Raw genomic sequence first — 27273 nt, forward strand, 5'->3', positions numbered from 1 at the left:
GTCAAATAAACAAATATATGGGCAGCACTTGACAAATCTTAAAGCCCCGTAAAAATATGAGCTATTACTAAGTTACTTCATCTCTGGGGCCTCAGTTTCCCTCTCTGTAAAATGAGTGGGTTGACCTGAGTGGCACCTAATGTCTCTTCTAGCTCTAGATCCATCTTTGGGGGAAATTCCATTAGAGTGTCTAAGACAGGTCTGAGATTTAGGCACCCTCCCTCCCACGCCCGCCATTGTGGAAGCATGTGTCCACGTCTTCATTTTAAAAGACCATGAACCTCAGATACGACTGGTTTTCCTTACTTCTTCCTTAGCTAGAGTAGATCAGTTGTTTCCCACTGTTGTTTTTCAGGGGTCTAATATGAATCCTATTCTACCCTCCTCCACCAGAATACTGGTCCTCTACCTGGCTCCCCTCAGGTAGATTTTCATCTTTAAAAAAAAAAAATCTATTTATTGATTTTTAGTTTTCAACATTCACTTTTTTTGGTTCTCTCTTTTTAAAAATTTATTTATTTTTAGTTTTCAACATTCATTTCCACAAGATTTTGAGTTCCAAATTTTCTCCCCATCTCTCCCTTCCTCAACCCCAAAACATTGTGCATTCTGATTACCCCTTTCCCCAATCTGCCCTCCCTTCCCTCATCACCATCTTCTCTCTTTTCTTGTAAGGAAAGTTAGATTTCTATACCCCGTTACCTGTATTTCTTATTTCCCAGTTGTATGCAAAAACAGTTCTCAACATTCCTTCCTAAAACTTTGAGTGCCAGCTTCTCTCCCTTCCTCCCTCTCCACCCATCCCCACAAGGCAAGCAATTCAATACAGGTTATATATGTGTAGTTTTGCTAAAGACTTCCATAATAGTCATGTTGTAAAAGACTAACTGTATTTCCCTCCATCCTATCCTGCCCCCTATTTTTTCTATTCTCTCTTTAGAGTTTGTCCCTCCCCTAAAGTGATTACTTCTAATTACTCCCTCCTCCCATTTGCCCTGCCTTCTATCATCCCCCACACCCCACTTATCCCCTTCTCTCCTACTTTCCTGTAGTATAAGATAGATTTTCATACCAAATTGAGTGTCTATGTTATTCCCTCCCTAAGCCAAATGTGATGAGAGTAAGCTTCACTTTTTCCCTCTCACCTTCCCCCTTTTCCCCTCCATTAAAAACACTTTTTCTTGCCTCTTTTATGAGAGATAATTTGCCCCATTCCATTTCTCCCTTTCTCCTCCCAATATATTCCTCTCTCACCCCTAAATTTTATTTTTTTAGATATTATCCCTTCCTATTCAGCTCACCCTGTGCCCTCTGTCTATATGTGTGTAATCCTTCCAACTACCCAAATACTGAGAAAAGTCTCAAGAGTTACAAATATTATCTTTCCATGTAGGAATGTAAACAGTTCAACTTTAGTAAGTCCCTTATGATTTCTCTTTTCTGTTTACCTTTTCATGCTTCTCTTGATTCTTTTGTGTTTGAAAGTCAAATTTCCTATTCAGCTCTGGTCTTTTCATCAAGAATGCTTGAAAGTCCTCTATTTCTTTGAATGACTATTTTTTACCCTGAAGTATTATACTCAGTTTTGCTGGGTAAGTGATTCGTGGTTTTAATCCTAGCTTCTTTGACTTATAGAATATCACATTTCATTCCCTTAGATTCCTTAATGAGGAAACTGCTAGATCTTGTGTTATCCTGATTATATTTCCACAGTACTCAAATTGTTTGTTTCTGGCTTGCAATATTTTCTCCTTGACCTGGGAACTCTGGAATTTGGCTAAAATATTCCTAGAAGTGTTTCTTTTCGAATCTCTTTCAGGAGGTGACTGGTGGATTCTTTCAATATTTATTTTACTCTCTGGTTCTAGAACATCAGGGTAGTGTTCCTTGATAATTTCATGAAAGATGATGTCTAAGTTCTTTTTTTGATCTTGGCTTTCAGGTAGTCCCATAATTTTTAAATTGTCTCTTCTGGATCTATTTTCCAGGTCAATTGTTTTTCCAATGAGATATTTCACATTGTCTTCTATTTTTTCATTCTTTTGGTTTTGTTTTGTAATTTCTTGGTTTCTCATAAAGTCTTTAGCTTTCATCTGCTCCATTCTAATTTTTAAAGAACTATTTTCTTCAGTGAGCTTTTGAACCTCCTTTTCCATTTGGCTAATTCTGCTTTTTAAAGCATTCTTCTCCTCGTTGGCTTTTTGGGCTTCTTTTGCCATTTGAGTTAGTCTATTTTTAAAGGTGTTATTTTCTTCAGCATTTTTTTGAGTCTCCTTTAGCAAGCTGTTGACTCATTTTTCTTGGTTTTCTTTCATCGCTCTCATTTCTCTTCCCAATTTTTCCTCAATCTCTCCTACTTGATTTTCAAGATCCTTTTTGAGCTCTTCCATGGCCTGAGACCATTGCATATTTATTTTGGAGTTTTTGAATGCAGAAGCCTTGACTTTGATGTCTTCCTCTGATGGTATGCATTGTTCTTCCTCATATTCAAGGATGGAAGAAAATACTTATTCACCAAGAAAGTAACCTTCAATTGTCTTATTTTTTTCCCTTCTTTTGGGCATTTTCCCAGGTAGTTACCTGACTTTTGAGTCCTTTGTCAAGAGGAGGATATACTCTAGGGACCTGTAAGTTCTCAGTTCCTCCAACGTGGCACAATCAAGGGAGATGAGTTTAGTCCTCTCCTGTCCTACACTCTGATCTGGGAGTAACCACAAACTTTCTGCCCAGGATCTGCAAGTAGAATTCCCTCTGCAGAGCCTCCACCAGCTCCACCAGCTAGTGCTTCTCCTAACCTCAGGACTGCCACTCAGGGCTGAGACCCAGATCAGGCACTTGATTCCCCCAGGGTCTTTAGACTGAGGGTACAAAAATGGATGCTACAGCCACCTGGGCCTGGGGATAGGGGAGGACCCTGTTCTCTTCTCACCCAGGTGAAAGAGCTTTCTCACTGACCTTTGAGGCTGTCTTTGGCATTTGTAGTGTGAGGAATCTGGGAGCCACAGCTGCTATGGGTGGTGCCCTGAGGCCTGCTCTGGTATTGTCCCTGCCTTGCCATGCAGCCAAGGCTGGACTGTATTCCTCTCTGAGCCCGGTGCGATAGACCTTTCCTGTCAGCCTTCCAGGTTGCCTTGAGTTGGAAATCTCTTTCACTCTGTCATTTTGTGGCTTCTTCTGCTCTAGAATTTGTTTAGTCATTTTTTTACAGGTATTTTGTGGGCTGTGGGGGGAGAGCTTTTACAGATCCGTCCTATTAAACATATTTCCACATTATTCATGTTATGAAAGAAGAATTAATAGAAAAGGGAAAAACATGAAAAACAAACAAACAAAAAAAAGCGAATAGTATGCTTTGATCTACATGCAGCCTCCATAGTTTGTTCTTGGGCTGTGGACAGTATTTTCCATCATGAATCCTTTGGAATTATCTTCAATCATTGAGAATCAACTGAAAAGCTACTTGAAATATTGAACAACTTCAGTAGTTGCAGGATACAAAATAAACCCATATAAATCACTGGCATATCTATATATTATTAACAAAGCCCAGCCCCAAGAGATAGAGCAATACCATATAAAGTAACTAGTTTTTCTATCTTTAAGCTGGTTTTTATTTGTCCCTCAGTTCACCCACCTCTCTCTCTACCTTATGATGTAGGTGCTCTGCCATTCTCAGCTGGCTCTTTCCTAGTTTATGTGAACCTGAATCACATCTGGAATGGCCCCCGAGATCGGTTTTCCCCATTCCAGAACTTTGCCAACAGCTGCCTTGCTGCTGGAGTTGCCCAGACAATCTCCTATCCTTTTGACACAGTGAAAAGGAAGATGCAGGTAAAGGGGTCGGGGGGAGTCTCCTTGGGTGGTCTTAATAAATGTTCTCCATTCCCTGAAGATACTGATTCCTGAGTTCAGTTTTCCACTAGGAGAAAAAAGACCTGGTATCCATCCATATGATTTCCAAACAGTTTGGGTCCAAATGGGTCAATTTTCTAGTGAGGTCCTCCTTACATTTTTTACACATTCTCTCTCCCAAAGTGTTTCTTGCCCAAACTTGGATGAGGAAAAATGGCATCTTTATTTTCGCTAATCTCAAACTGAAATTTCGCATTTCCTTCAAATGTGAACGTAGTCATTGAACTCGCTCCTAGATCAAACATTATAGCAGTCTTTCCATCTGTAGTCTGTACTTTGATCTAATTATGTTTCCTTTGTAAGCCTACATATTTTATGCCTTTAAAAACATAATTCTGAGAACGGTTGCATAGGCTTTGTCATAGGGGTCCAGGTAACAAAAAGAAGTTAAGAACTCCAGGTCTCCAAGTGATAGATTGGCAGGAAGGAATCTCAGTTGAGTGATTGGCCCAAGGTAAAAGTGGCCAAGGTAGATCAGAAACATCTGCCTCATTTCCACAGAGTCCTCCATCTCTCTCCTCCCTAGCTTACTTCAGCCCCAACTGGGGGTGAGGCCACCAGGTGACAGAGGGGATTGGATCTCTAGACATCGTGAGCTTTCTGCGCTGCCATTGGGGACACAGGGCTGCTGCTGCCACCACCTAGGGAAGAAATGTTCCTCCACGATACAATGGCTATCCATGAAATTGTTGCACTGGTGGACCTGCCTCAGTTACCTCATTGCCTGAGTGTACAGCCTTAAGTCACTGTGTCCCTACCAAATTCATCAGCCTGTTTTCAGCTTTCTGGTGGTGAGCCCCTCTCCCCACATGGCTAGGTTGGGCCTTAGGCAGCAGACAGAGGGTCAATTGAAGACTAGATTTGAAATCAGGACCTGAGTTTGAATCCTAACTGTTCAGCTTGTTACCTGTGAGACCTTAGATAAGTCCCTTCCCCTCCCTGTGCCTCAGTTTCCTCCTTTATATCTATGTGTGTGACCTTGGACAAGTTACCTTACTCCCCCTGGGCAGCTGGATGGAATGGATAGAGTGTTGGACCTGGAGTCAGGAAGTCCTAAGTTCGAATCCTACCTCAGACACTTAGCAGCAATGTGAACCTCAGCAGGTTTCTTAATTTCTCTCAGTTTTCTCATCTTTAAAATGGGGATAACAATAGATCCTGCCCTGTGAGGGTGTTCTTGAGGATCAAATGAAATAACATGGGAAGTGCTTTGCAAACCTTAAAGCTCTGTTATAAATGCTAAGTGTTATCATCGTCATCGTCATCATTATCATTTTCACCTCTGAAAAATGAGGGGGTTAGACTCATTGAGGGCCCTTCCAGCTCTAGGATCCTATGTGTGACCTTAGGCAGGTCACTTCCCGTCCCTCAGCCTCAGCTTCCTCTTCTGTAAAATGAGGAGCTTGGAGTAGACCACCTCCAAGGTTCCTTTTAGCTCTGAGTCTCTGGGCCTTCCCAGCTTGGCAAGACCTAGCATAGTTGGCACTAGCTTGGTGTAGCCTTGGAGAAGGCCAGTGGGCACAGAGGAGGACTCCAGTGGAGGTCACCAAAAAGTACAAACCCAATTGGACTTGAAGTACAGTAGGGGAATTCATCCTATGCAGAGGGGCGCTGCCATAAACAGAAGAAGCCTTTGGGAGAATGAATCATCATTTTCTGATGTTTTGAAAGTTTGAGTTTCCATAGTGGGCAGATTGGGGGAGCTGAGAGGAAATTCAGGACTAGGTCATAGGAAAGCCCTGCCACAGCTACAGGTATTTTGCCTCAGTTTCTCATTGTCGATATTTTCTTCAGGGTCCTGAGATGAAGCTAAATTAGTCAAATGGGAACTGTTGCTATTTGAGATGGGATTCTACCTGTGATTTCATGGAATGGGGAACCCCCTGGGTGAGGACACTTCCTCTATCAATCTGTAATTTATGGTCTTCCCAGGACATTGGAGGGGGCTGAGGAGGGTGGTTAACACAACCAATATATGGCGGATAGAACTTGAACCCAGGTCTTCCTGGTTTCTAGGTTGGCTCTCTATCTACCAGCCTCCCTTATTTTCCTCACAGTCTTTCTTTCTCTGTGGTCCAGCTTCCAGTATCATCATTCAGTCCACACTGCTTTCTCCGAAGTTACCAATGACCTCTTCACTGCCTAGTCCAATGACCTTTTCTCAGTCCTCCTCCTTCTTGACCTCCCTGCAGGCTTTGACACTGCTGATCAGCCTCATGTCTTTGATACCACTTCTCTGTAGGGTTTTGTGCCCTTACTATGTCTTGGTTCTCTTTCCCCCTCCCTGACTGCTCCTTCTCAGGCTCCTTTTCTGGATCTCCACCTACATCACACCCACTAACAGTGGGTATTGCTCATGGCCTGTGTCCTGGGCCCTCTGCTCTTCTCCATTTATACTATACTTCACCATTCCTGGTGATGTCATCAGTTTCCGTGGATCCAATCATCATTTCTATAATGATAGTTCTCAAACCTATTTATCCAGCCCTAAGCTCTCTGCTGGCCTCCAGTCTCAAATCTCCACTGCTTATTGGAGCTCTCAGATCAGATGACCCACAGACATCTTAAAGTCATCACATCCAAAAGCAGGCTCATTGTCTCACTTTCCCCCAAAAAACTGCTTCCACCTCAAACTTCCCTATCATTGACAAGGGTACTACCATTCTCCCAGGCTCCCAACCAAGGTATCATCCTTGACTCCTCCTTTTCTCTCCCCCCCATATCTAATATGTTACCAAATCCTATGAATTCCACCTTTACAATATCTCAAATATGCCCCTTCTCTTTTGCAACACTGCTACTACCATGGGGCAGGCCTCATCACCTCACACCTGCACTGTGGTCTTCCCCAGCCTGCCCCAGTCCCCCACCTTTTCAATCTTCTTACATATTGCTCCCCTAAAAGAAGTCTTCCATTTAGTGACCCTGGCCTGTAGACCATTCCTCTCACTGGACAGGCCATCCCCTGACTGGGTCTTTTCATTGGCTGCCTCCTATGCCTGGAACTCTCCCACCCCTCCAACTGCTGAGCTCCCTGGCTTCCTTCAAGTTCCAGCTAAAATTCCACCTTCTACAGGAAGCCATCCCCAACTCCTCTTAGTTCTACTGACTTCCATCTATTGGTTATCACCAATATATCATATAGATGTATATTATACATGCATGTATGACTATATTTGTGTGTGTACCTGTATATCTATATCTATCTGTCTAGATATATCTTGTTTGTACATTGCCTGCATGTTGTCTCTTCCGTTAGACTGTGGGCTTCTCAAGAACACACTGTCTTTTCCCTTTCTTTACATCCTCAGCACTAAGTACAGTGCCTGCCACATAGTAGGTTTTTAATAAATGTTCATTGACTGACAGCCTCCTACTTCTCTTCATATTCAAAGAAACAAAAATCTACTTGACAAAGCGATTGTTCTTTGACCACCTCAATGATACCATTATTTATTTATTTGTTTGGCTAGTTCTGTTTTGTTTGTTTGCCTATTTTTAGAAGGATACAATAGTCCAGGTCTCCAGGGATGGTCCCAAAGGCTCTTTAGAGCTGGATAGGACACATGTGGAACCCATTTTCTGAAATCACAACTGATTGTGATTTCCCTCCACCCAACAGAGAAGCTAGCAGGGAAAAGAAGAGGCAGTGGGAAGCCTGAAGGTGTCCATTCTTCCTCCAGATACCCCATCTGGGAGTCGCTATCCTGCCCCCCCCCCCCCCCACTTCTACCTGCTCCTTTTCCTCGGCAACCCTGGCCAGTTGACCCAGAGAATGCCCTGCAGGCAGTGGAAAGCCATGTCTATGAGAGATAATGTCTGCTACACTATACTGTTTTACTCCTCTGACATGGTCCAGCAGCTGGCTTCCTGGAAAGCTGTGAAGGTGCTTATCTCAGCCCAGAGCAGCAAGTTCCTTTGAGACAAACCTGTTCCTTTATTGTAGAACAAAGGTAGAGTGGGGTATTATATTATTACAGTTTTTATTCAGTCTTGTCAATTCCAGTCCAAATAATTTTGCTATTTGTCAAATGTGGGCGTTAGCTCTCAGTAAATGCTTGTTAAATGGAGAGAAAATTGCATTTATCCATACAGTAAAATCCCTTCTTTTACTGGAAACTTTCCCCAACCCCTCTTAATTCCAGTGCCTTCCCCCTGCTAATTATTTCCTATTTATCCTGTATATAGCTTGCTTTGTTTAGATTTCTTTGCATTTAGTCTCCCCCATTAGATTGTGAGCTCCTTGAGAGCAAGGGTTGTCTTTTACCTTCTTTTTTATCCCCAGTGCTTTGCATAGTGCCTGACACACAGTAAGGGCCTAGTCAATGTTCATTGATTGATCCAAAGATATCATTCCCTTTTCCTTTCCCCAGAGTTTCCTGTATTTGTCATTTGGGAGGAAGGGGGCAAACACCAGGATTACACTAATAAATGGCTTTGGTTTTCAGATTCATGTGACCCCATCAGAAGGGCAAGATGGGAAATCAGAGCTAAGCTTTATAGGGAGTTACAGGAAGATTCCAAGGAGTTATTTACATTTCATGGGGTAATCCTTTTCCCTCTCCCTCACAGAAAACCATCCCTTATAGCAAAAAATAAAAAAAGAGGAGGAAAACAGTTGAGTAAAACTAATCAACACATCAAAAATATCTACGGTGTTCCTTACGCATAGCCCTCCACCTCTACATTTATCTTCCCATGAATCTTCTTTGGGGCCAAATTTGGTCAATACAGTTTCCCAGCATTCAGTTTCAATTGCTTGGTCCTTGTCCTTGGTCCTTGTAGTCATTGTATATGATGTTTTTCTGTTCCTGCTGACTTTATTCTCCATCATTTCATAGAAATCTCTCAGTGCTTCTCTGTTTTTTATAGTCATTGGTTTTTAGGGCACAGTAATAGTCCATTACATTCATGGATCACAGTTTGTTTAGCCATTCCCCCCAAAGACTTGCTACCATTATTTAGATACAATGTCTTATAATTGGGATAAAGAAGTACTAGTTGCTAGGAGGTACAGTGGATAGAGCACAGAACTTGGAGTAAGGAAGACCTGAGTTCAGATCCTGCCTCAGAAACGTAATAGCTGTGTTGACCTTGAGCAAGTCACTTCGTCTCTGTCTAAATTTCCTCATCTGTAAAATGGGGCTAATAGTAGCACTTACATCCCAGAGTTGTTGTGAAGATACGGTGAAAGAATATTTATAAAAAGCTTTGTAAACCTTAAGTTTCTATATAAATGCTAGCTATTATCACTATTTCCTCACTGGGAAGAAGGGGCTGTTTCTAAAGAATGTAAACAGAACAAAGACCTTTAAGCATAAACATTCTAATAAATATCAAATTATGATAGTGCTTTAAATCTCCTCATTCTACTTTATTTATGCCCAAGGGAGAATTCCACTGTACCCACATGACCTCATCAAATAGAATTAGGAAAAATATAGATCCTGTGATTGACTCTTAAGAAGGCATCTTGTGATGGTGGATAAAGACTGGACTAGGATGTGGGAAGACCTGGATTTGACACGTACTGACTGTGTGACCCTGTGCAAGTCACCTAACCTCTTAGTGCCCTAAGCCAGTAGTGTCCAACTCAAATAGAAATGGGGCCACTAGACTGTGCCCAAGGATCCCTGTGGGCCACATGTTGACTTAGAATATGGTGTAGGAGCATCATCTGTGTTTCACTGTATTTTTGTTTATTTGGTTAAATATTGCCCAGTTACATTTTAATCTGGTTCTGGATGCACTTAGGGAGTATTGGAAGGCCGTGAGCTAAACACCTCCAATCTAGGCAACTAAGAATAGAAGTTGCAGAGAACGTGCCAACCTGCCTTAGTAGAAGGAGTTTCCAGTCCAGTTTTTGTTATAATAAATGGAAATGTCTCCTGTACAAACAGACAGTGTACTCTTAGAACATTAGTCAACACTTTATTCTCAGTGGTTAATTAATTTAATGCATTTTTGTATAGCAGCTTAAGGTTTGGAGTCAAATCTAGGCTCAGTCACTATCTGTGTAACCTTAGAAAGTATTTTTTTAATTCAAAGCATTTAATTGAAATACACTAAGAAGTCAACACTAATTAATCACTTGCTGTATTCAAGGAATCCACATTTCATCAGACATATATAACGTATCCAAGTAAGTATATATAAAGTCATTTCAGAGCAATGCAAAGGAATTTTAGGAGGGAGAAAGACTATAGACTTGGGGACTTAGTAAAGACTCTGCGTAGAAGTAAACCAGGGCCTTCCCTCAAGGCTAAGATGAGGAGGGATGTTTGATCCCTAGACACGAAAATCGTAAAGGTAAGAGATGAAAGGTTGTATAGGAAAGACCTACAAGCCAGCTAAAGGCAAAGTCATTTAACTTTCCTGGCTTTAGTTTTCTTTACTGACCAGTTCAGGGTTTGAATTAGATAAGGTCAAAGTCCCCTTCCAATTTTGAATCTGTGAGCCTTTGAGGGAGAAGAACTACCCAGAAGAAAAAAAGTGCTTTTAAATTTGGGCAATGCGTTGCTTTTTTCGGTCACTAGATGGCACTGATGTAAATGCATAAGAAGTCAGAGTGGAAATGTGATTTTTTTAGAAAGATCTCAACTTGTTACAGGATGGGCCCATTAACTAGTTCCCAGTAAATCAATAAGCATTTATTAAATATGTATTGTGTGCCAAATCTCACATAACCTGTCTGAGCTTTCTGTTGAGGAGAGGGTGAGGAGGGTAGAGCACTGGAGTCAGATTTAGGAAGGAGAAACCTGGTTCTTCCTCTTACCACCTATGATCTTGGCTTTTCTGGGCCAGTTTCCTCAGCTGTAAAAGGACAGGGTTGGGCCAAGTTGTCTCTCAGGTCTCTCCCAGCTGTTTGAAAAACTATGAAAGAATGAGGGTTGTGTAAGTTCTGTGTGAATCTTTGAACTCTAAACAGAGCTAAAAAGGCAGTGTGGTTCAGTAGAATGAGCCCTGCATTGGGAATCAGAGGCCTTGAGACCAAGTCCCAGCTCTGCCACTTGCTACATGTGTGACCTTGAGCAAGTTACTTCCCCTCTATGGACCTCAGTTTCCCCTCTGTAAAATTTGGCAGGGTTGGACTAACGGGCCGGTGAGGGCCTTTTCAGCTCTAGATCTCCTCCATAGGCCTCAGTTTCCTCCTTTGTAAAATGAGAGATTGGGCCGGGTGGCCTCTAGAATCCTCAGAAGCTTTAGATCTTGTGCTCTGTACAGTCATGTTCTGGGCTGGGGCAATGTTTTTAGGTTGGCTTTTTAGGATGTGCAGTTTTCAGAGCACTTAGGATATCAGGGTATCCATCACTCAGGAGCCCCATAGCTTCTAGCAGCTAATGAGGGGAAGGGGTTGCCCTTCAAAGTCGGCAGTTTCTGTTGACTTTGAAGACAAAATCCATCTCAGTTATGAAAAATGTAAGTGTATCTTTTGTAACATGTGAATTCTCTCCATCTTCCCCTCTGCCTAAGCCTGTTTCTGTTTCCAGATGTGGTCTTTAACCAGCCACAGAAATCAAGGAAAGCTGGCCTAGGTCATACCAAACCCAGCTGGAAATGTTCCAAGCAGTCACGACAATAACCCTAGGCCTGGCTTTGGTGATCCCAAGCTTCCCTTTGTCTTTCTCTCTGGCCCTCCCCTGCCACTTCTGCTGGGGAGCCGAGGCTTGAAGTACGCATGCGTGGGCTCCTGCCTTTGGCAGCCTCTCCGGAAACTAAGGGAGGAAGACAGCTCAGTCCTCCCTGGTTACTTAGGGTGGGCCCTGGAAGAAAGGGGGAGGAGCAGGTAGTACCTGCATGTAGTTGTATGAGACTCCCACCAACCAAAACCAACCCCTCAGGGGCCTCCCCCTGATGCCTGGAATTCCTATGATTAAAGGCCTTTTGGTGATTCCTGCATTTCAAATCAAAACATTCGAGCCCTCAGAGAACCAAACAACCCCCAGTGGAAAATGGACTTCAGAGAGACAGCATAGTGTAATATAGTGCACATAGTGGAATCAGGAAGGTGTGGATTCATAGGATCATAGATTTAGAGTTAGGAGGGACCTGATCTGACCCCCTCATTGGATAAATAAGAAAACTGAGGCCCAGGGAACAGAAGTCACTTGCCCAGGGTCACACACTGGATCCTAGATTTAGGATCTGCAAGCGACCTGAGCAGCCATCTAACCTAACCTCCACATTTTACAGAGGAGGAGACTGAGGCAAGTTGTCTCTCCCAAGGTCACATAGCTAGTAAGTATCTGAGCTGGGATTTGAACCCAGGTCTTCATGACTCCAGGTCCAGTGCCCTATCCATTATACCATACTGCTTCTAGTCCTAGCTGTGTGGCCTTAGGCATATTGCTTAACCACCCTGGGCCTCTGTTTCTACATCTGTCAAATGAAGGAGGTGGAATAAATGGCCATCCTTTCCAACTTTAAATTTGAGGATTAAGATATAGGATTGGTCAGTTTGGGACTGGGGGTCTTTTTGGTGGGGTTGAGGGTAGCACAAAAGGGGTTAATGGAGGTTCGAGAACACCACCTTGGCCCTAGTGGAGTGTCAAAATAGGTATTCCTGGGAGTCGGCCCTAGGACACTGAGTGTCTGAGTGCTGAGAATGCTGGAAGGCAGTGAGAGGTGTTGAAAACAGTGGCCAGGGCCAGACTTGGCTTGCTCCTCAATTTTGTCTAAGATCAGCTGTGGTCACCCATATTAGGTCATGGAGTTTCATATAATAGAAGTGAAATATGCATCATCTCATTGATTTAGTGTTTTAGAGGATCAGAGATCTGGAGCTAGAAGGGGCCCAAGTTCAATGAGTCCAAGACCTACATTTTACAGAGGAGGAAACTGAAGCAGACAGAGATTTTTTTTTTTAAGTAAATGACTTGCCCAGGGTCACATAGCTAAGAAGTGTCTGAAGTCAGATTTGAGCCCAGGCCTTCCTGGCTCCAAGTCCAGGGTCTATCCACTACACCACACTGCCCAGTTCCATTAAAATTCGCAGGCTAAATGCAGTCAAAGTCAGTATTTGAACTGAGGATAAAAACGAAAGCCTGAAGGCAGTGTTCCAAGTGGTGCCACTGACTGAATACAAAGCAAATTCTTTGTGAATCAGAACTGAACAAAGGGCCTAGTGTGTTATGAATGGGGATGCCCAGCCTGGCCCAGTGTAGACTGGATGCAGCTCCTGGCTCATCTTGCTGAATGAATAATAATCCCTCTCTTTGGGGTATAGTGTCTTGCCATCTACAAAATGCTTAGAATACACTGTCTCATTTTTAACCTTGCCAAAATCCCATGAGGTAGACAGGGGAGGGCCTCTTCTCCCTAGTTTACAGATGAGGAGGCTGGCACCTAGAAGGGTGGGGAGTGTTGGGCCCTGAACACTCCTGGTGAATGGCTAATGGAGTCGTGGCAAGGATGCAGGCCTCCTCATTCCCAGCCTGCCCTTCTCTCCTCTAAATCCTACATTGATCTCAATTCTTATGCTCTCAGAGGGCTCAAGTGGCCATTCCCGTGGCAGACCTGCTTGCAAAGTCAAGGTCTTCCTCGGCCTTTTTTTGCCAGCCTTACAGCTTTTCTCTGCTGTCTCCGATTACCCCTCGAACATCACTTGGTGACCCATAGTGCTCACACTCAGACTTAAACCCCTTCCTCATCTTGAGCTTTGTAAGATCAGGGAGTTTTGCTTTGTCTTGGGAGCCCCAGTACCTACCATAGTGCTTGGCACATAGTAGGTGCTTAATAAACAATCACTGACTTTCCTTATTTCTATCAGTCGCACTACTACGGTCCCAGTTACCCACATTTAAAACCATCTCTTATACCCACCACACCCTGGGCTCTGCTGTGTGGCACTTAACTATATGAAGCCAGTTTGCCCATGTTTCATTATTTTGTAGTTCTACTGCATAATTGATCAGGTCTGGAGAATCGGAGGATCCTAGATCTTAAGCTGAGAGAAACCTCAAAGACCTAAATCATGTCTAACCCCTACATTTCACAGAGGAAGAAACTGAGGCCCAGGGCCAAGAAATGACTTAACCAAGGTCACACATATTGACCCCTAGATTTAGACCTAGAAGGTATCTTAGAAACTAAGATCCAGAAAAGGGAAAAGACCTGCCCGGGGTCACACTGCTGGTGTCCAAGGCAGAATTGGAAGCTGGTCCCTTCCTTGTTCAGTCCCATAAGGAATAAGAATCATGCAGTGACTTTTTTAGGCCATAAAAGAGTCACACACTGAACCCATTCATTCATATATTCATTTATTCATCCATTTAATGAGTATTGATTATAAGTATGCCACTGTTTTAGCAGTTAAGATTAAAAAGTTGACATCTTTTTTTTTTTTTTGGTTCACTGCTCCAAAGTTCTATTTTTCCTTTGGGTTTTGGGGAACAAAACCAGTGAATCCATTGGCATGTGGCAACTTTGGGGAACGTCTCTCCCCTCAATGTAAGTTACCACCTGCTGAGCCACTTCCTAGACAGTATCTCTTGAGTTGACAAAGTACTCCAGTTGATTCTCCCAGCATCCCTGTCTCAGCATCTTTCGCCCAAAGCCTCCCTAGTTCCTCCCTTCTTCATTACTATGGAGCACACCAGAAGCCTTTCAGTTACCCAGGCCAGAAACCTAAGTGCCAGCCTTTAATCCCCTCATAGCTGGGTCACTTGTCATTTCCTACCCTTTTTTACCTCCCCAATGTCTCTCCAATATGCCCTCTTCTCTCCTCTAATACTGCCGCCATTTGGGTCCAGACCCTCATCACCCCTCATGTAGTCTATTGTAATAGCTTGATGTGCAGAAACGGGGTTCAAAGGGAAGGGGTTCCTACCAGCATCAAGTCTCTCCCCACTCTAATCCACCCTCCACTCAGCTGTCAAACTGATCTTTTTACTCTCAGGTCTGACCATGTCCCCCTCTCTATCTTCAGTAAACTCCAGTGGCTCACTATCACTTTCAGAATAAATTTTAAAATCTTCCATATAGCTTACAGAGTCCCTCATAATCTGGCCCCCTCCTACCTTCCTAGCTTTCTTACTCCTTACTTCCTTCCACATACTCAGAGATCCAGAGACCCTGGTTCCTTTGTTCTTCCCCACACAACACACTCTGTCTCTGGACTCTGGACATTTGCACTGGCAGTGCCCTATGCCTGGAACTCTCTCTTTCCTCATCTTCACTTCTTGGCTTCCTTCAAGTCTCAGCTAGAATCCCACCTTCTTCAGGAAGTCTTTCCCAACCTTCCTTAACCTTGGTGCCTTTCCTCCTAGATTACTTCCATTTTCTTATGTCTGTAGCTTGTTTTTACATATATTGTTTTCAACCATGAGACTGTGAGCTCTTTAAGAGCTGGGACTGTCTTTTGCCTTTTAATGTTTCTCCAGCACTTAGCACAATGTCTGGTACATAGTAGGTATTTAATAAATGTCTGTTGACATTTATCAGCAAGGCTAGTATTATCATCCCCATTTTCCAGATAAGCAGATTGAGACTCAGAGAAGTCAATTTGTTGGAGGCCCCAGATTGGTTAGGCTTTACATTTGAACACTTTTATCTTCTGTCATTCCAACGTTCTACGCTCTAGGCCAACATCCTCTTCCTCTAAATGCTCCATATTTGCCCAATTTAGTGCCTTTGCTCAACGTGGTTCCCCCTTCTTAGAATATTCCCAGTCTTAACCTGTTGGAATCCTATCAAGTGTAACTGCCTCTTCCTCCAGGAAGCCTTCCCTGAATACTCCTGTCCCTTCCCCACCATCCCTTCTTTGTATCTCCGTGGAAGCTGCTTTTCTTGGGTCATTTATCACATTCTGCCTCATAGTACACATGCTTTATTTAGTTCCATTACTAGATGGATAGCAGTAGTAGAATACAGAGACTCAGATTGGCTACTTGTGCCCCATTTATCTTACGAAAAATGTTATGACTGGCAAGCCACTCCAATGCTTGTCATCTCCTGCTCCCAGAGCCCACACTAGCCAACAGGATGTTTCCAGCTGAAATAACCACAGAAATGGAAAGTACGCTGGTGGGGGGAAGGGAGTAATAGAATAGAACTTCATCTAATCCTCCATCTGGAATTAACAGAGCCCCCAGAGGCCATGGAGTCCAACCCCTTCCTGTTACTGAGCAGGAGAAACTGAGGCCTCAGGGAAGGGTCTTGTCTGAGATCATACAGAGACATAGAACAGAAAGGGATCTCAGAGGCCACTTAATACTACCCTATCACTTAGGAGAGGAGAAACCAAGGCCGGGGAAGTAAGGCAGCTTGCTCAGAGTCCCACAGATAGTGACTATCATAGGCGGAGTTTGAAGCCAGATTCTCTTGACCCCAGAGGCAGGATGTTGTGTGGCATTATAGAGAACATGGGGGAAAGGAAGCCTAAATCATGGGGACTGGCAGCTAAGTGCTGGAGGACTTTCGTAATATGATCCCTCTGCAAGCAGGGGCCTGCTTTTGGATGGGAAATAGTTAAAAGGACTGTCTAAGTGGAGGTAGAACAGAGCTTGCTGTGTTGGCAGGCACACAGTAGATGGCTGTGTTGGCAGCTTCAGGTTGGGGGCCCCCGGATGGGAGGAGAAGCACCGAAACACAAGTCGCTGCTTTTTCAGCCCCCAAACCTGTGGCCAGCAGAGCCCAGGAGCGGAGCAGAGAGGGATGACCTTCCTGGGGCCTCCCGAGCTCCTGCAGGGGAGGACAGACCAATGAGGGAGAGCAAATTCAGATGTGGAAGTATGTTTGCCAGGGTAGGTTAAACAGAGGCCCTAGTTTTCAGCTCAGCTCAAAACAGCAGGGCAGCCAAAGACTGTTTTTCTTTCTTTAAAAAGAAATGGCTCAATCCATTTTATTTTCACACAAACTCCAAGTAAAGCCCTGGGCTTGGAGCAAATGGAATTGCTTTTCCCAGCTGAATCATTCTCATTCTCTTGAGCAGTGAAAGCAGCAATGGCTATTGATCACATTGATAGATGACTGAGTCAAACCCTGGCCAGATGTAAATTCATCCTTTCATGTCGGACACTTGGCTCCAGTTAGTACATCAAATGAGCTTCGCCAAGGAGAGCCCAGCTGCACACATTCTCTGAACTTAGGAAGAGAATTTATCATCTGTGGCGTCTTCACTTCTCACTGGTGTTCTCGTCTGGGTTCATGCTTGGGATCCCGGGAAGCAACACAATTGTTGAACAGGACAGAAGCAACAAGCACCACAGAAACAACACTAACATGGCCCTACTTCACATCAGTGTGCTTTTAGTACTCCGGAGCCTAACTTCTATGATAGGCTCCCATAATTCCACAGGATGTGGGGGGAAAATCTTGCTCCATTACTTAGGCTCCCTCCTCTTGCTCTGATTTAACATCAGGGGGCTTCGAAGTGACAGGGAAACCATGGATTCAGATGGTGCATTTGACGCCATCTTGCCTCCTTGGAGAGTGGAGAGGTTCTTTCAAATTGATAACTTGGGCCTGTGCTCTCACGAGAGAGGAGAGACAGACAGACAGAGAGAAAATGAGGGAGAGGGAAAGAGACAGAGAGAGGGAGAGGAAAGAGAGAGAGAGAAGGAGGGAAACGAGAGACACACAGAGAGGAGAGAAAAAGAGAGGGTAGAGAGAGGGGAGGGAGAGAAAGAGACAAAGGGGAGAGAGACAGAGAGACAGAAGAAAGGAAAGAGAGAGGCGAGAGACAGAGAGGAGAGGGAGAGAAAGAGAGAGATAGAGAGAGGAGAGACCGAGAGAGAGAAGAGAGAGAGACAGTCAGAGAGAGAAGAAGAGAGAAAGAGAAACAGAGAGAGGAGACAGAAAGAGGAAAGAAAAAGAGAGGGTAGAGAGAAAGAGAGAGAGACAAAGAAGAGAGAGAGACAGAGTGAGAAAGAGGAAGAGGGAGAAGAAGAGAGGCAGAGAAACAGAAAGAGAGAGACAGAGGAAAGAGAGGGGAGAGAGACAGAGGAGAAGGAGAGGAAGAGAGAGATAAATAAAGACAGAGAAGAGTGGCGAGAGAGACAGACAGACAGGGAGACACACGGGAAAAGTGAAAGAGAGAAACAGGGGAGAGGGAGAAAGAGGAGAGAGACAGACAGACAGAGACAGAGCATGAAAAAGAAGGAGAGACAGGGACAGAGAGAGAGTGACAGAGAGAAGAGTGGGGACAGAAAGATAGACAGGAGGAGGGAAAGAGAGAAAGGAGAAGGAGAAAGATAGGAGTGAGTCAGACAGAGAGGGAGGGGGGGAGAGGAAAAGAGAGAGAGAGAGATGGAGGGATGGAGAGAGAGACAGACAGCTAGACCAACAGACAGAGAGGGAGATGGAGAGACAGAGAGGAAAGAGAAGGAGAGGAAGAGAGGGGAGAGAGAGAGAGGAGAGAGGGAGATAGAGGAGAATCACAGAGACAGAGAGAAAGAGAAAGACAGACACGGAGAGTGAGAGAGAGGGAGAGAAAGAAAATGAGAGACAGAGGAGGAGAGAGAGAGATTTAGAAAAGAGAGAGACGGGGGGAGAAAGAGAAAAAGAGAGGAGAGAGAGACAAGGGGGAGAGGCAGACAGACGGAGAGAGAGAGAGTGGGAGAGGGAGAGAAAGAGAAATAGAGAGACAGAGAGGGGAGAGAGAGACAGGGAGAGGGAGAGAACAAGAAAGGCAGAGAGAGGAATGAGAGAGACAAGGAAGAGACACAGAGAGAGAAGAAAGAGAGAGAGGAGAGGTGAGAGAGAGAGGAGAGAGGGAGACCGAAGAGAAATAGAGGGAGAGAAAGAGAAATTGAGAGACAGAGGGTGGAGAGAGAGAAAGAGAGACAGAAGAGTGAGGGAGATAGAGGAGAGACACAGACAGACAGAGGGAGGGACAGAGAGGAGAGAAAGAGAGAGAGACCCAGACAGACACAGAGAGAGAAAGCGAAAGACGGAGAGAGTGGAGAGAGAGAGAGGTTGGGAAAGAGAGACAGGGAGAGCAACAAAGAGAATTGAGAGGTGGGAGAGGGAAAAGACGAGAGAGACAGACAGATGGAGGGAGAGGGAGTGAAAGAGAGAGACTCAGAGAGAAAGAGGACTGGGGGAGGGGCAAGAGAGAGATAAAGAGACAGAGAGATAGGGAGAGAAAGAGACACAGAGAGAAGAGAGGGAAGATAAAGAGAGGGAGGAAAGAGAGACACAGACAGACAGAGGGAATGGGAGATCGAGAGGGAGAGAAAGAGATACAGAGAGGAGAGATAGAGAGTGGAGGGGAGAGGGAAAAGGAGGGAGAGAGAGAAAAAGAGCGAGAGGGAGGAGAGAAAGAGAGAGGAGAGACAGAAACAGAGAGACAGATAGAGGGAGAGAAAGAGACAGAGAGGGAAGATAAAGAAGAGGAGAGAGAGATACAGGGATAGACAGGGAGTGGGAGAGGGAGAGAAAGAGACATAGAGAAGAGAGGGAAGATAAAGAGAGGGAGGGAAGAGAGAGACAGGGAATGGGAGATGGAGAGGGAGAGAAAGAGAGAGAGAGGAGAAACAGAGAAGAGAGAGAGGAGAGCAACAAAGAAAGAGGAGAGACAGTGCAGCAGAGGGAGAAAAAGAGAGACACGGAGGGAGAGAGTGAAACAGAGAGAGCTAGCGACAAAAAGAAACAGGAGAGAGAGATAGGTAGAGAGAGGAGACAATGAGACAAAGAGGGGAGAGTGAAAGAGAGACAGACGAGATAGTGAGGAGAGAGACACACAGAAAGACAGGAACAGAGGGAGATGGGGGAGAGGCAGAGAAAGTGAGAGAGAGAAAGAGAGGTAGAGAGGAGTGAGTGAGGTAGAGAGAGGACAGAGAGAAAGAGCAACAGAGAGAGAGGGGAGAGAGACAGAGAGAGAGAGGAGAGAATGAGAGAGGAGAGAGAGGGAGGGACAGAGCACGAGTGAGGGAGAGTGAAGGAGAGACAGAGATAAGAGAGACAGGAGAGATAGACAGAACAGAGAGATAGAGGGAGAGGGAGATAAAGAGAAAGAGAGAGGCAGAGAGAAAGGGAGAGATAGAGAGGAAGGAGAGAGAGAGAGAAGAGAAAAAGAAAGACTCAGACAGAGAGAGGAAGAGAAAGAGAAATAGAGGAGAGAGAGACAGGGGAGGGGGAAGGAGACAGAAAGAGAGGAGAGAGACAGACTAAAAGGGAGAGGGAGAGAAGAGAAAGAGAGGGACAGAGAGAGAGAGGAGAGAGAGAAAGATAGGAGCGAGTCAGACAGAGGGAGAGAAAAAGACAGGGAGAGGGGGAGAAAAAGAGAGAGAGATGGAGGGGGTGAGAGAGAGACAGCTAGACCAACAGACTGAGAGGGAGATGGAGAGAGAGAGAGAGAGAGAGAGAGAGAGAAAGAGAGAGAGGAAAGAGAAGGAGAGGGAGAAAGAGAGGGGAGAGAGAGAGGAGAGAGATACAGAGACAGAGAGAGGAAGAGAAAGAGAAAAACAGACACAGAGAGGGAGAGAATGAGAAAATGAGAGACAGAGAGGGGGAGAGAGACAGAGACAGACAGAGGGGAGAGAGATTTAGGAGAGAGAGAGAAAGAGAAAAAGTGACAGAGGGGAGAGAGAGACGGGGGGGAGAGACAGACAGATGGAGGGAGAGAGTGGGAGAGGGAAAGAAAGAAATAGAGAGGCAGAGAGAGGAACGAGAGACGGAAGAAACAGGAGAGAGAGAGAAGAGAGAGAGAGATACAGAGAGGGAGAGAAAGAGAAAGATACAAAGAGACAGAAAGAGGGAGAGGGAAAGAGAGACAGGGAAGAGTGAGGGAGAGGACAGAGAGAGAGAAGAGAGATAGACTGACAGAGGGAGGGACAGAGAGGAGAGAGAGAGCAAGAGTGGGAGAGACAGGCAGAAAGACAGAGATACGAGAAAGAGACGCAGACGGAAAAAGAGAGACAGAGAGAGACAGAAAGGAGAGAGACAGACAGACAGAGACAGAGGGGGGAGAGGGAAAGACAGGAGAGGCAGACAGACTGACAGACAGAGAAAGGGAGAGGGAGAGAGAGACACACACAGAGAGAGGGAAAGACAGAAAGGGACGGAGAGAGGGAGAGAAAGAGACAGAGGAGAGAGAGAGGGAAGATAAAGAGAGGGGGTGAGAGAGATACAGAGACAGAGAGAGGGAGAGAAAGAGAGAGACAGAGAGAGAAGTGACAGAGAGGAGAGAGAGGGGGGAGAGAGGAAAGAGAAAGAAAGAACAGAGACACAGAGAGAGCGTGGTAGAGGAAGAGAAAGAGACATGGAGAGACAGAATGAGAGAAAGAGAGGGAGGGTGAAAGAGCGAGGAGGGAGAGATGCACAGACAGAAACGGAGATGGGGGAGAGGCAGAGAAAGAAAGTGAGAGATAGAGAGAGGAGTGAGTGAGGTAGAGAGAGAGGACAGAGAGAAAGATAGCAACAGAGGGAGAGAGACAGATAGGGAGAGAGAGGAGAGAAAGAGGGAGGGACAGACAGCGCGAGTGAGAGAGAGAGAGAGACAGTGAGAGGGAGAGTGAAGGAGAGACAGAGACAAGAGAGAGTGGAGAGACAAGACAGAAACCGAGATAGAGGGAGAGAAAGAGAGAGATGGGGGGGAGAGACAGGCAGACAGATAGACTGACAGACAGAGGGAGATGAAAAGACAGAGAGAGAGGAAGAGAAAGAGAAAATGAGAGACAGGGGAGAGAGAGAGAGAAATAGAGAGGAAAAAGGGAGAGGGGAGAGAGACGGGGAGGGAGAGAATGAGAGACAGAGGAACAGAAGAGAGGGAAGAGACACAGACAGAAGAGAGAGGAGAGAGTGAAATACAGAGACAGAGAGAAGGAGAGAGAGAGAAAGAGGAAGAGAAAGAAGAGTGGGGAGAGAGAGAGGGAGACAGAGAGAGGAGAAAGAGAAGGAGAGAGAGGACAGAGAGAAAGACAGCAACAAAGAGAGAGAGGGGAGAGAGACAGATAACTGACAGAAAGAGAGAGACAGAGAGAGAAGAGAAAGAGAGCCAGACAGACAGAAAGAGAGGGAAAGAGACACAGAGAGAGAGGAGGGGAGGGAGAGAGAGACAGACAGAGACAGAGGGAGAGGAAGACAGAGAGAGGAAGACAGGAGAGAGATAGACAGAAAGGGAGAGAGAACAGAGAGGAGAGGGAGGGAGAGAGACAAGAGTGAGTTAGAGAGGGAGGGGGGGGGAGAGAAAGGGGGGGGAGAGAGACAGACCGACAGAGAGGGAGATGGAGAGACAGAAGAAAGAGGAGAGGGAGAAAGAGAGGAGAGAGGGAGATAAAGAGAAAGAGGCAGAGAGAAAGGAGAGAGAAGAGAAAGAGACCGAGACAGACAGAAAGGGGGGGGGGAGGAGAGAGAGACAAAAGGAGAGGGAGAGAGACAGTGACAGAGACAAAGGAGACCGGGGGAGAGGGAGAGAAACAGAGGGAGAGAGAGACAAGCAGAGAGAAAGAGGACTGAGATAGAAGAGAGAGAGAGCAGGCCTGGGCACAACTGTGGCCTGACATTTGGGCTCCGCTGTTCTGAGGGACTCTGGGTAATGGAGAGACAGGGCCACCTTGAACCCAAGGCTGGGTTTCTAAAAGGAAGCCCAGGCTTCCTTTCCTCTACATTGAAGCATTTTCATTGTGGAAGAAAGGGAAAGTACTTTCTCAGGCAAGCTATTCCTGGGGGACATGGAGCTGACCTCTTGGCTCAGTAAGTCAGGAACAATTGGAGTCGTGATAGAAGATGCCTATTCAGCAAGGCAAGTGTGCCTTTATAGAAAAGAAAAATAAATAAATAATACTTCCCACTGGGTCTCTGTCCCTTGCAGAGCCGCTCCTTCCTTCCTGCAGCTCGAGGATCACAAAATTATTGTTGGAAAGCACTCTCATTTTTGTCTTCAGATTCCCAGAATTCCTGGGACATAATACAGTATGGAGATGGGAGATGGAGAATCATGTGTGGGAAACAGAGGTCAGTGTGACTGAATCATAGAGTATGTGTTGAAGTCAGAGGAGTAATGCCCAGTGAGGTTGGAAAGATAGGTTGGGGCCAGGTTGTGAAGGGTTTTAAAAGCTAATCAGAGTTGATATTTAGTGCTACAGGTAATAGTGAGCTGCTGGAGGTGACTGAGTGGAGAGGTAGCATGGTCAGATACACACTTTAGAAGATCTCTGACAGCAGAGTGGAGTCAGGAAGACCCACCAAAAGTCCATCTGTAGTCTTGGTGAAAGAAGATGTGGGCGTCTGGAAGGGTGGTGACTGTGTGAGGAGAGAGAAGAGGTCAGGTGTGAGAGATGCTGTGGGGACCAAAACAACAAAATTTGGCAACTGATTGGCTGGGGGAGTGGGTGTGAGGAGAGAATGAGGAGTCAAGGATAATACTGAGGCTACAGACCAGAGAGACTAGTCAGACAAGTACAGGATACCACAAGTGGAGACTAATTAACAATCTTGTTCAGTTTAAAATTTTTAAACATGAGAAACAAAATGGTTGAAATTATCCTCCAGAGTCTAGACTCTTGGCTGAGTGGACTAAGGGTTCACGATATTGATGTGCCTTCCTGATGGCCTAGGTACCAAAATTCCAGGTCATAAGGAGTCACCCATCTCCACTCTTAGGCTTCTGACTGGTAATCCATCGTGGACAGCACAGAGGCAAGGAAGGTGTATCCAACCCCATCAGTGCTGTATTCTTCAATGAATGTCCTCTCCTTGTTCCAGCCTTTGCCTTCCCCTGAATGATTAAGTAAACTTCCTTTGTTAAATGGCTGAGAAGACCCCACTCAATCAACAAAGATTTATTCAGTGCTTGAGGAGGGGGGAAGAACTTAAAGATCACCCTGCCCCCTTCTTCCTTCCACCTAGATCAGACCAGCCTCTTTGATCCCCAGCTAAGCAGTAACAGCATCAAAGATGTGTATGTGGGCTCCACCCACCCTCAAGCCAAAGCAAGCTTAGGCCTTCTCTGTCCTGCCCTTGTTTCATTGGGGAGGTACATGGACAGTCTTAAAACATTGGGCGTAACTTACCACTTGTAGAGCTGGCTTGGCTAACTTCATCTCCTCATCTTGATGTATTGTCCCAAAATAAATCTTAAAACCATTCCAGATTAAAAAAACATCTTCTAGTCTCTTGCTACCTTACAGCTGAGGAACTCCAGGTTTGAACTGCAGTCTACTCCCTGTCAGCCCACTTTATCTTAGCTCTGCCAAACACTCAGGATTTCTCCTCTATTTTCAGCCTTTTCATTGAAAACATCTCATCTTCTACCTCTGCATTCTCAGGATACTTCCATCATTCCATTTGGACCATAGGATGCCCGGTCAAAGTTAGTGCTGCCAGCACTTGAAAAAATCCCCATCATTGGGGACGGGATGGAGCCTTTTCTTCTTGGGCAGTGTGAATCCGTTTGCCCTTTCTACCATGCCTATGAGCTTCTCTGTGGATCATGGCTCCTAGAGATTCCAGCCACCACTGAATCTTTGGTACTGGGAGAGGCAGATTTAGACCTCTCTTTAGAGTAGCTGTAAAGGGGAGGTAAAGATCCAGTACCATGTTCTTCAGTTACATTACTCAAATATAAGGAATTTTGAGGAACAAGGTCTACAGTGACCATAACTTGGTAATATCCTACCAAAGAAGGAAATTTGGAGCTCTAGGTTCCTATGTGTGACCTTGGGCAAGTCCCTTCCCCTGACTGGGCCTCAGTTTCTGTAAAATGAGGGGGTTGGACTAGGTGGCCTCCAAGGTCCCTGCCAGTTGTAGAGCTATTCTTTGAGCCTCTGAGTAAAGCATGGTTGCAGTGGGGGCACATGTGATATCCCCAAAGGAGAAAAAGTAGTATCACATCAAGTGTGGCATCAATCAGGACCCCCTGCAGATCTCAGCTCATGTGACATGAACGTGTCTTCAGCGTTCTCCCAATCCATGTTGTTTGGGATTGTCATCAGTAAATGCTACCAGCAAGCTCAGGAGCTGCATCATTTGAAATTTCACTAAATGGATTCCATCATCCCTGTAGGTCTCTAGTCACCCTACTTCTAGACCTAGGGCCAAGATTGAGGGGGAGCCCAGAGGTCAAAGGGCTCCCTCGATTTATTCTTCTCTAGGACATTGTGTAATGTTAGATAGCTGACAACAAAGGGCCCGTACGCCCCAGATGCTGGGAGTGTCAGGTCAGGTTGCTACGAAGGAGGGCCTGGCAGTCACTTACTATTTATCTCTCCCGTTCTCTACCTATTGGGGAGCCTGGGACCAGGCCTCTAATTTCATGGGTATAAGGAATTCTTGATGAGGAAATACCATCACCAGTGTAGACAGCACATAGGCTTTTGCTTTGCAACTTAGAGTCTTCCAGAGCTGTCTAGGGCACTGAGGAGGTCGTTGACTTAACCCAGGATAATACAGCCAATATACGTCAGAGGCAGTACTTGAACCCAACTCGAAGGACAGATTGCTATCCACTGTGCTTATGTGTTCTCAACTCGTTTGCCACTAAATTAATTTTGCTGGTCAGATTCCTCGGAGATTTAGGATTGGAAGTCATGCCCCTTTCTTCAGGCCTCATCAAAATTGACAGGGGGCAATGGGGAGCTGGCAGGCCCTCTTTGCAAGGCAGGTTCACTGTCTTTTCTGCTTTTGCTCCCAGGCCTTTAAATAGACATTTTGGCCATTCAAGATGCAGGACTGAAAAGCCCTCAAAGGCCCCAGTTTTAATAGATTGGGCCAAGCAGGGCAAGCCATTTACGATTCTGCTGTGCCCCCATGCAGGCGTCACTCAGTAAACTGAGCATTTTGTTTTGCTTTTTCCTTTCTGGGCCTTCTTCTGAATGTTTTGGGGACTCAATTCAAAGTCTTCTCTGTGCCAAAGTGGAAGAGTAACCAAAAAGTACCTCCAGATTTTTGTGATGCTCCCTCCCCAGAAGCCCAAGGCACCCTGGCCCCTGGCTTCCGGGTGCTATAGCAGCCAGAAGTGTCTGAGGCAGAATTTGAACTCAGGCCTTCCTAACGGTGATTTCAGAGCTCTAGCATGACACCTACCAAGAATAGCTAACATCTGCACAGTGCCACAGCCAGCTGTGTAGATGGAGTGCTGGGCCTGGAGTCAGGAGGACTCATCTTCCTGAGTTCAAATCTGGCCTTGGATACTTCCTAGCTGTGTGACCCTGGACAAGTTATTTCAGCCCGTTTGCCTCAGTTTCCTCATCTGTAAAATGAGCTGGAGAAGGAAATGACAAACCACTCCAGTATCTTTGCCAAGAACACCCCAAATGGGGTAACAAAGACTCGGACATGATTGAAAAGTGACAACAGTAACAACATACAGTGCTTAAGGACTTGCAAGGAGTTTTACAGATATTATCACATTTTATCCTCCCAACAACCCGGCGATCTGATGTCAGTGGCATGATGGATAAAATTCTTGGCTTGGAATCAGAAAAACCTGAGTCTGAATTCTGCCGCAGGCACTTACTAGCTGTGTAACCCTACGGAAGTCACTCAAGTTAGCCTCAGTTTCCTCATCTTTAAAATGGGGATAATAGTAACACATCTGTCCCTGGGCTACTGTGATAGCCAAATGAAATAATGTATGTAAAGTGCTTTGCAAACTTTAAAGCACTGTAAAAGTATCAGCTCCGTTAGGTTACATGTTGCTCTTTTGTATTCTCCACCCTCACATTGGAAAAGATCTTTCTTTCTTTCCTTCCGTATCCCTCTGTATCCTCTTTATGTGCTAATCTTTTGCTGCCATAACTGTATGATACTAAGTGTTGCACTTTGAGTGATTTCCTCACAACAACCCTGTGAGGCAGGTAGTAGTGTATCATCCCCATTTTACAGATGAGTCAATTGAGGCTTCAGGGTGTTAAGCGACTTGCAGTAGTCCCACAGCCAAAGCATATCAACATAGGGACTTGAACCCAGGTCTTTCCACCACACCATGCTCCCTTGTTTCATTGGATGCTAAGCTCCCTGAAAGGAGGGACTAAATCTTAATTATCTCTTTATCTCTCCCACTGCCTCTCTCAAAGCTGGCACTTAATAGTTGTTGGATGTGTGGATTATGAATATGTTTCTTTTCCGTTCCAACCTTCCCGATTCCTGAGCAGCAGTTGTAACGGGGTATATGGGGCCCCTTCGCTGTTCCTAGATGCTGTTGGAGTGTGACTAATTCTGGAAAGCAGAGCATACAGCTGATGGGAATACCTCCCCTGCTGAGGAAAGCTGCTTACTTAGAGCAGCTATGTACTCATAACCCCATTCCAAGCCATGTTTTTGCCAGCTGAGAATAAAACAATTCTTTGGAGCCTAATTAGAGCCAAAACACTCAGGAGCCATGTGCTTCACATGACATGGGGAAGGCGCCTTTACTCCCAGCTAATAATGCCGGCTGGCATTTTAGGGAATTTGCCTACGAATGAAAAGCCATAATTC

General features: G+C 45.2%; 1 protein-coding gene across 4 annotated transcripts in view; it reads left to right on the plus strand.

Moving 5' to 3' along the window:
• SLC25A43 (solute carrier family 25 member 43) overlaps positions 1–27273 on the plus strand; it is a 79560-nt gene that overhangs the window by 11075 nt on the left and 41212 nt on the right. For all 4 annotated transcript variants that reach the window (XM_072626868.1, XM_072626867.1, XM_072626864.1 and 1 more), the window contains exon 3: positions 3659–3831. In XM_072626868.1, coding sequence (XP_072482969.1) covers positions 3659–3831 — 173 coding nt within the window. The remainder of the gene's footprint in view (positions 1–3658; positions 3832–27273) is intronic.

Source organism: Notamacropus eugenii, chromosome X, assembly GCF_028372415.1.
Source record: "Notamacropus eugenii isolate mMacEug1 chromosome X, mMacEug1.pri_v2, whole genome shotgun sequence".
Taxonomy (NCBI): Eukaryota; Metazoa; Chordata; class Mammalia; order Diprotodontia; family Macropodidae; genus Notamacropus; species Notamacropus eugenii.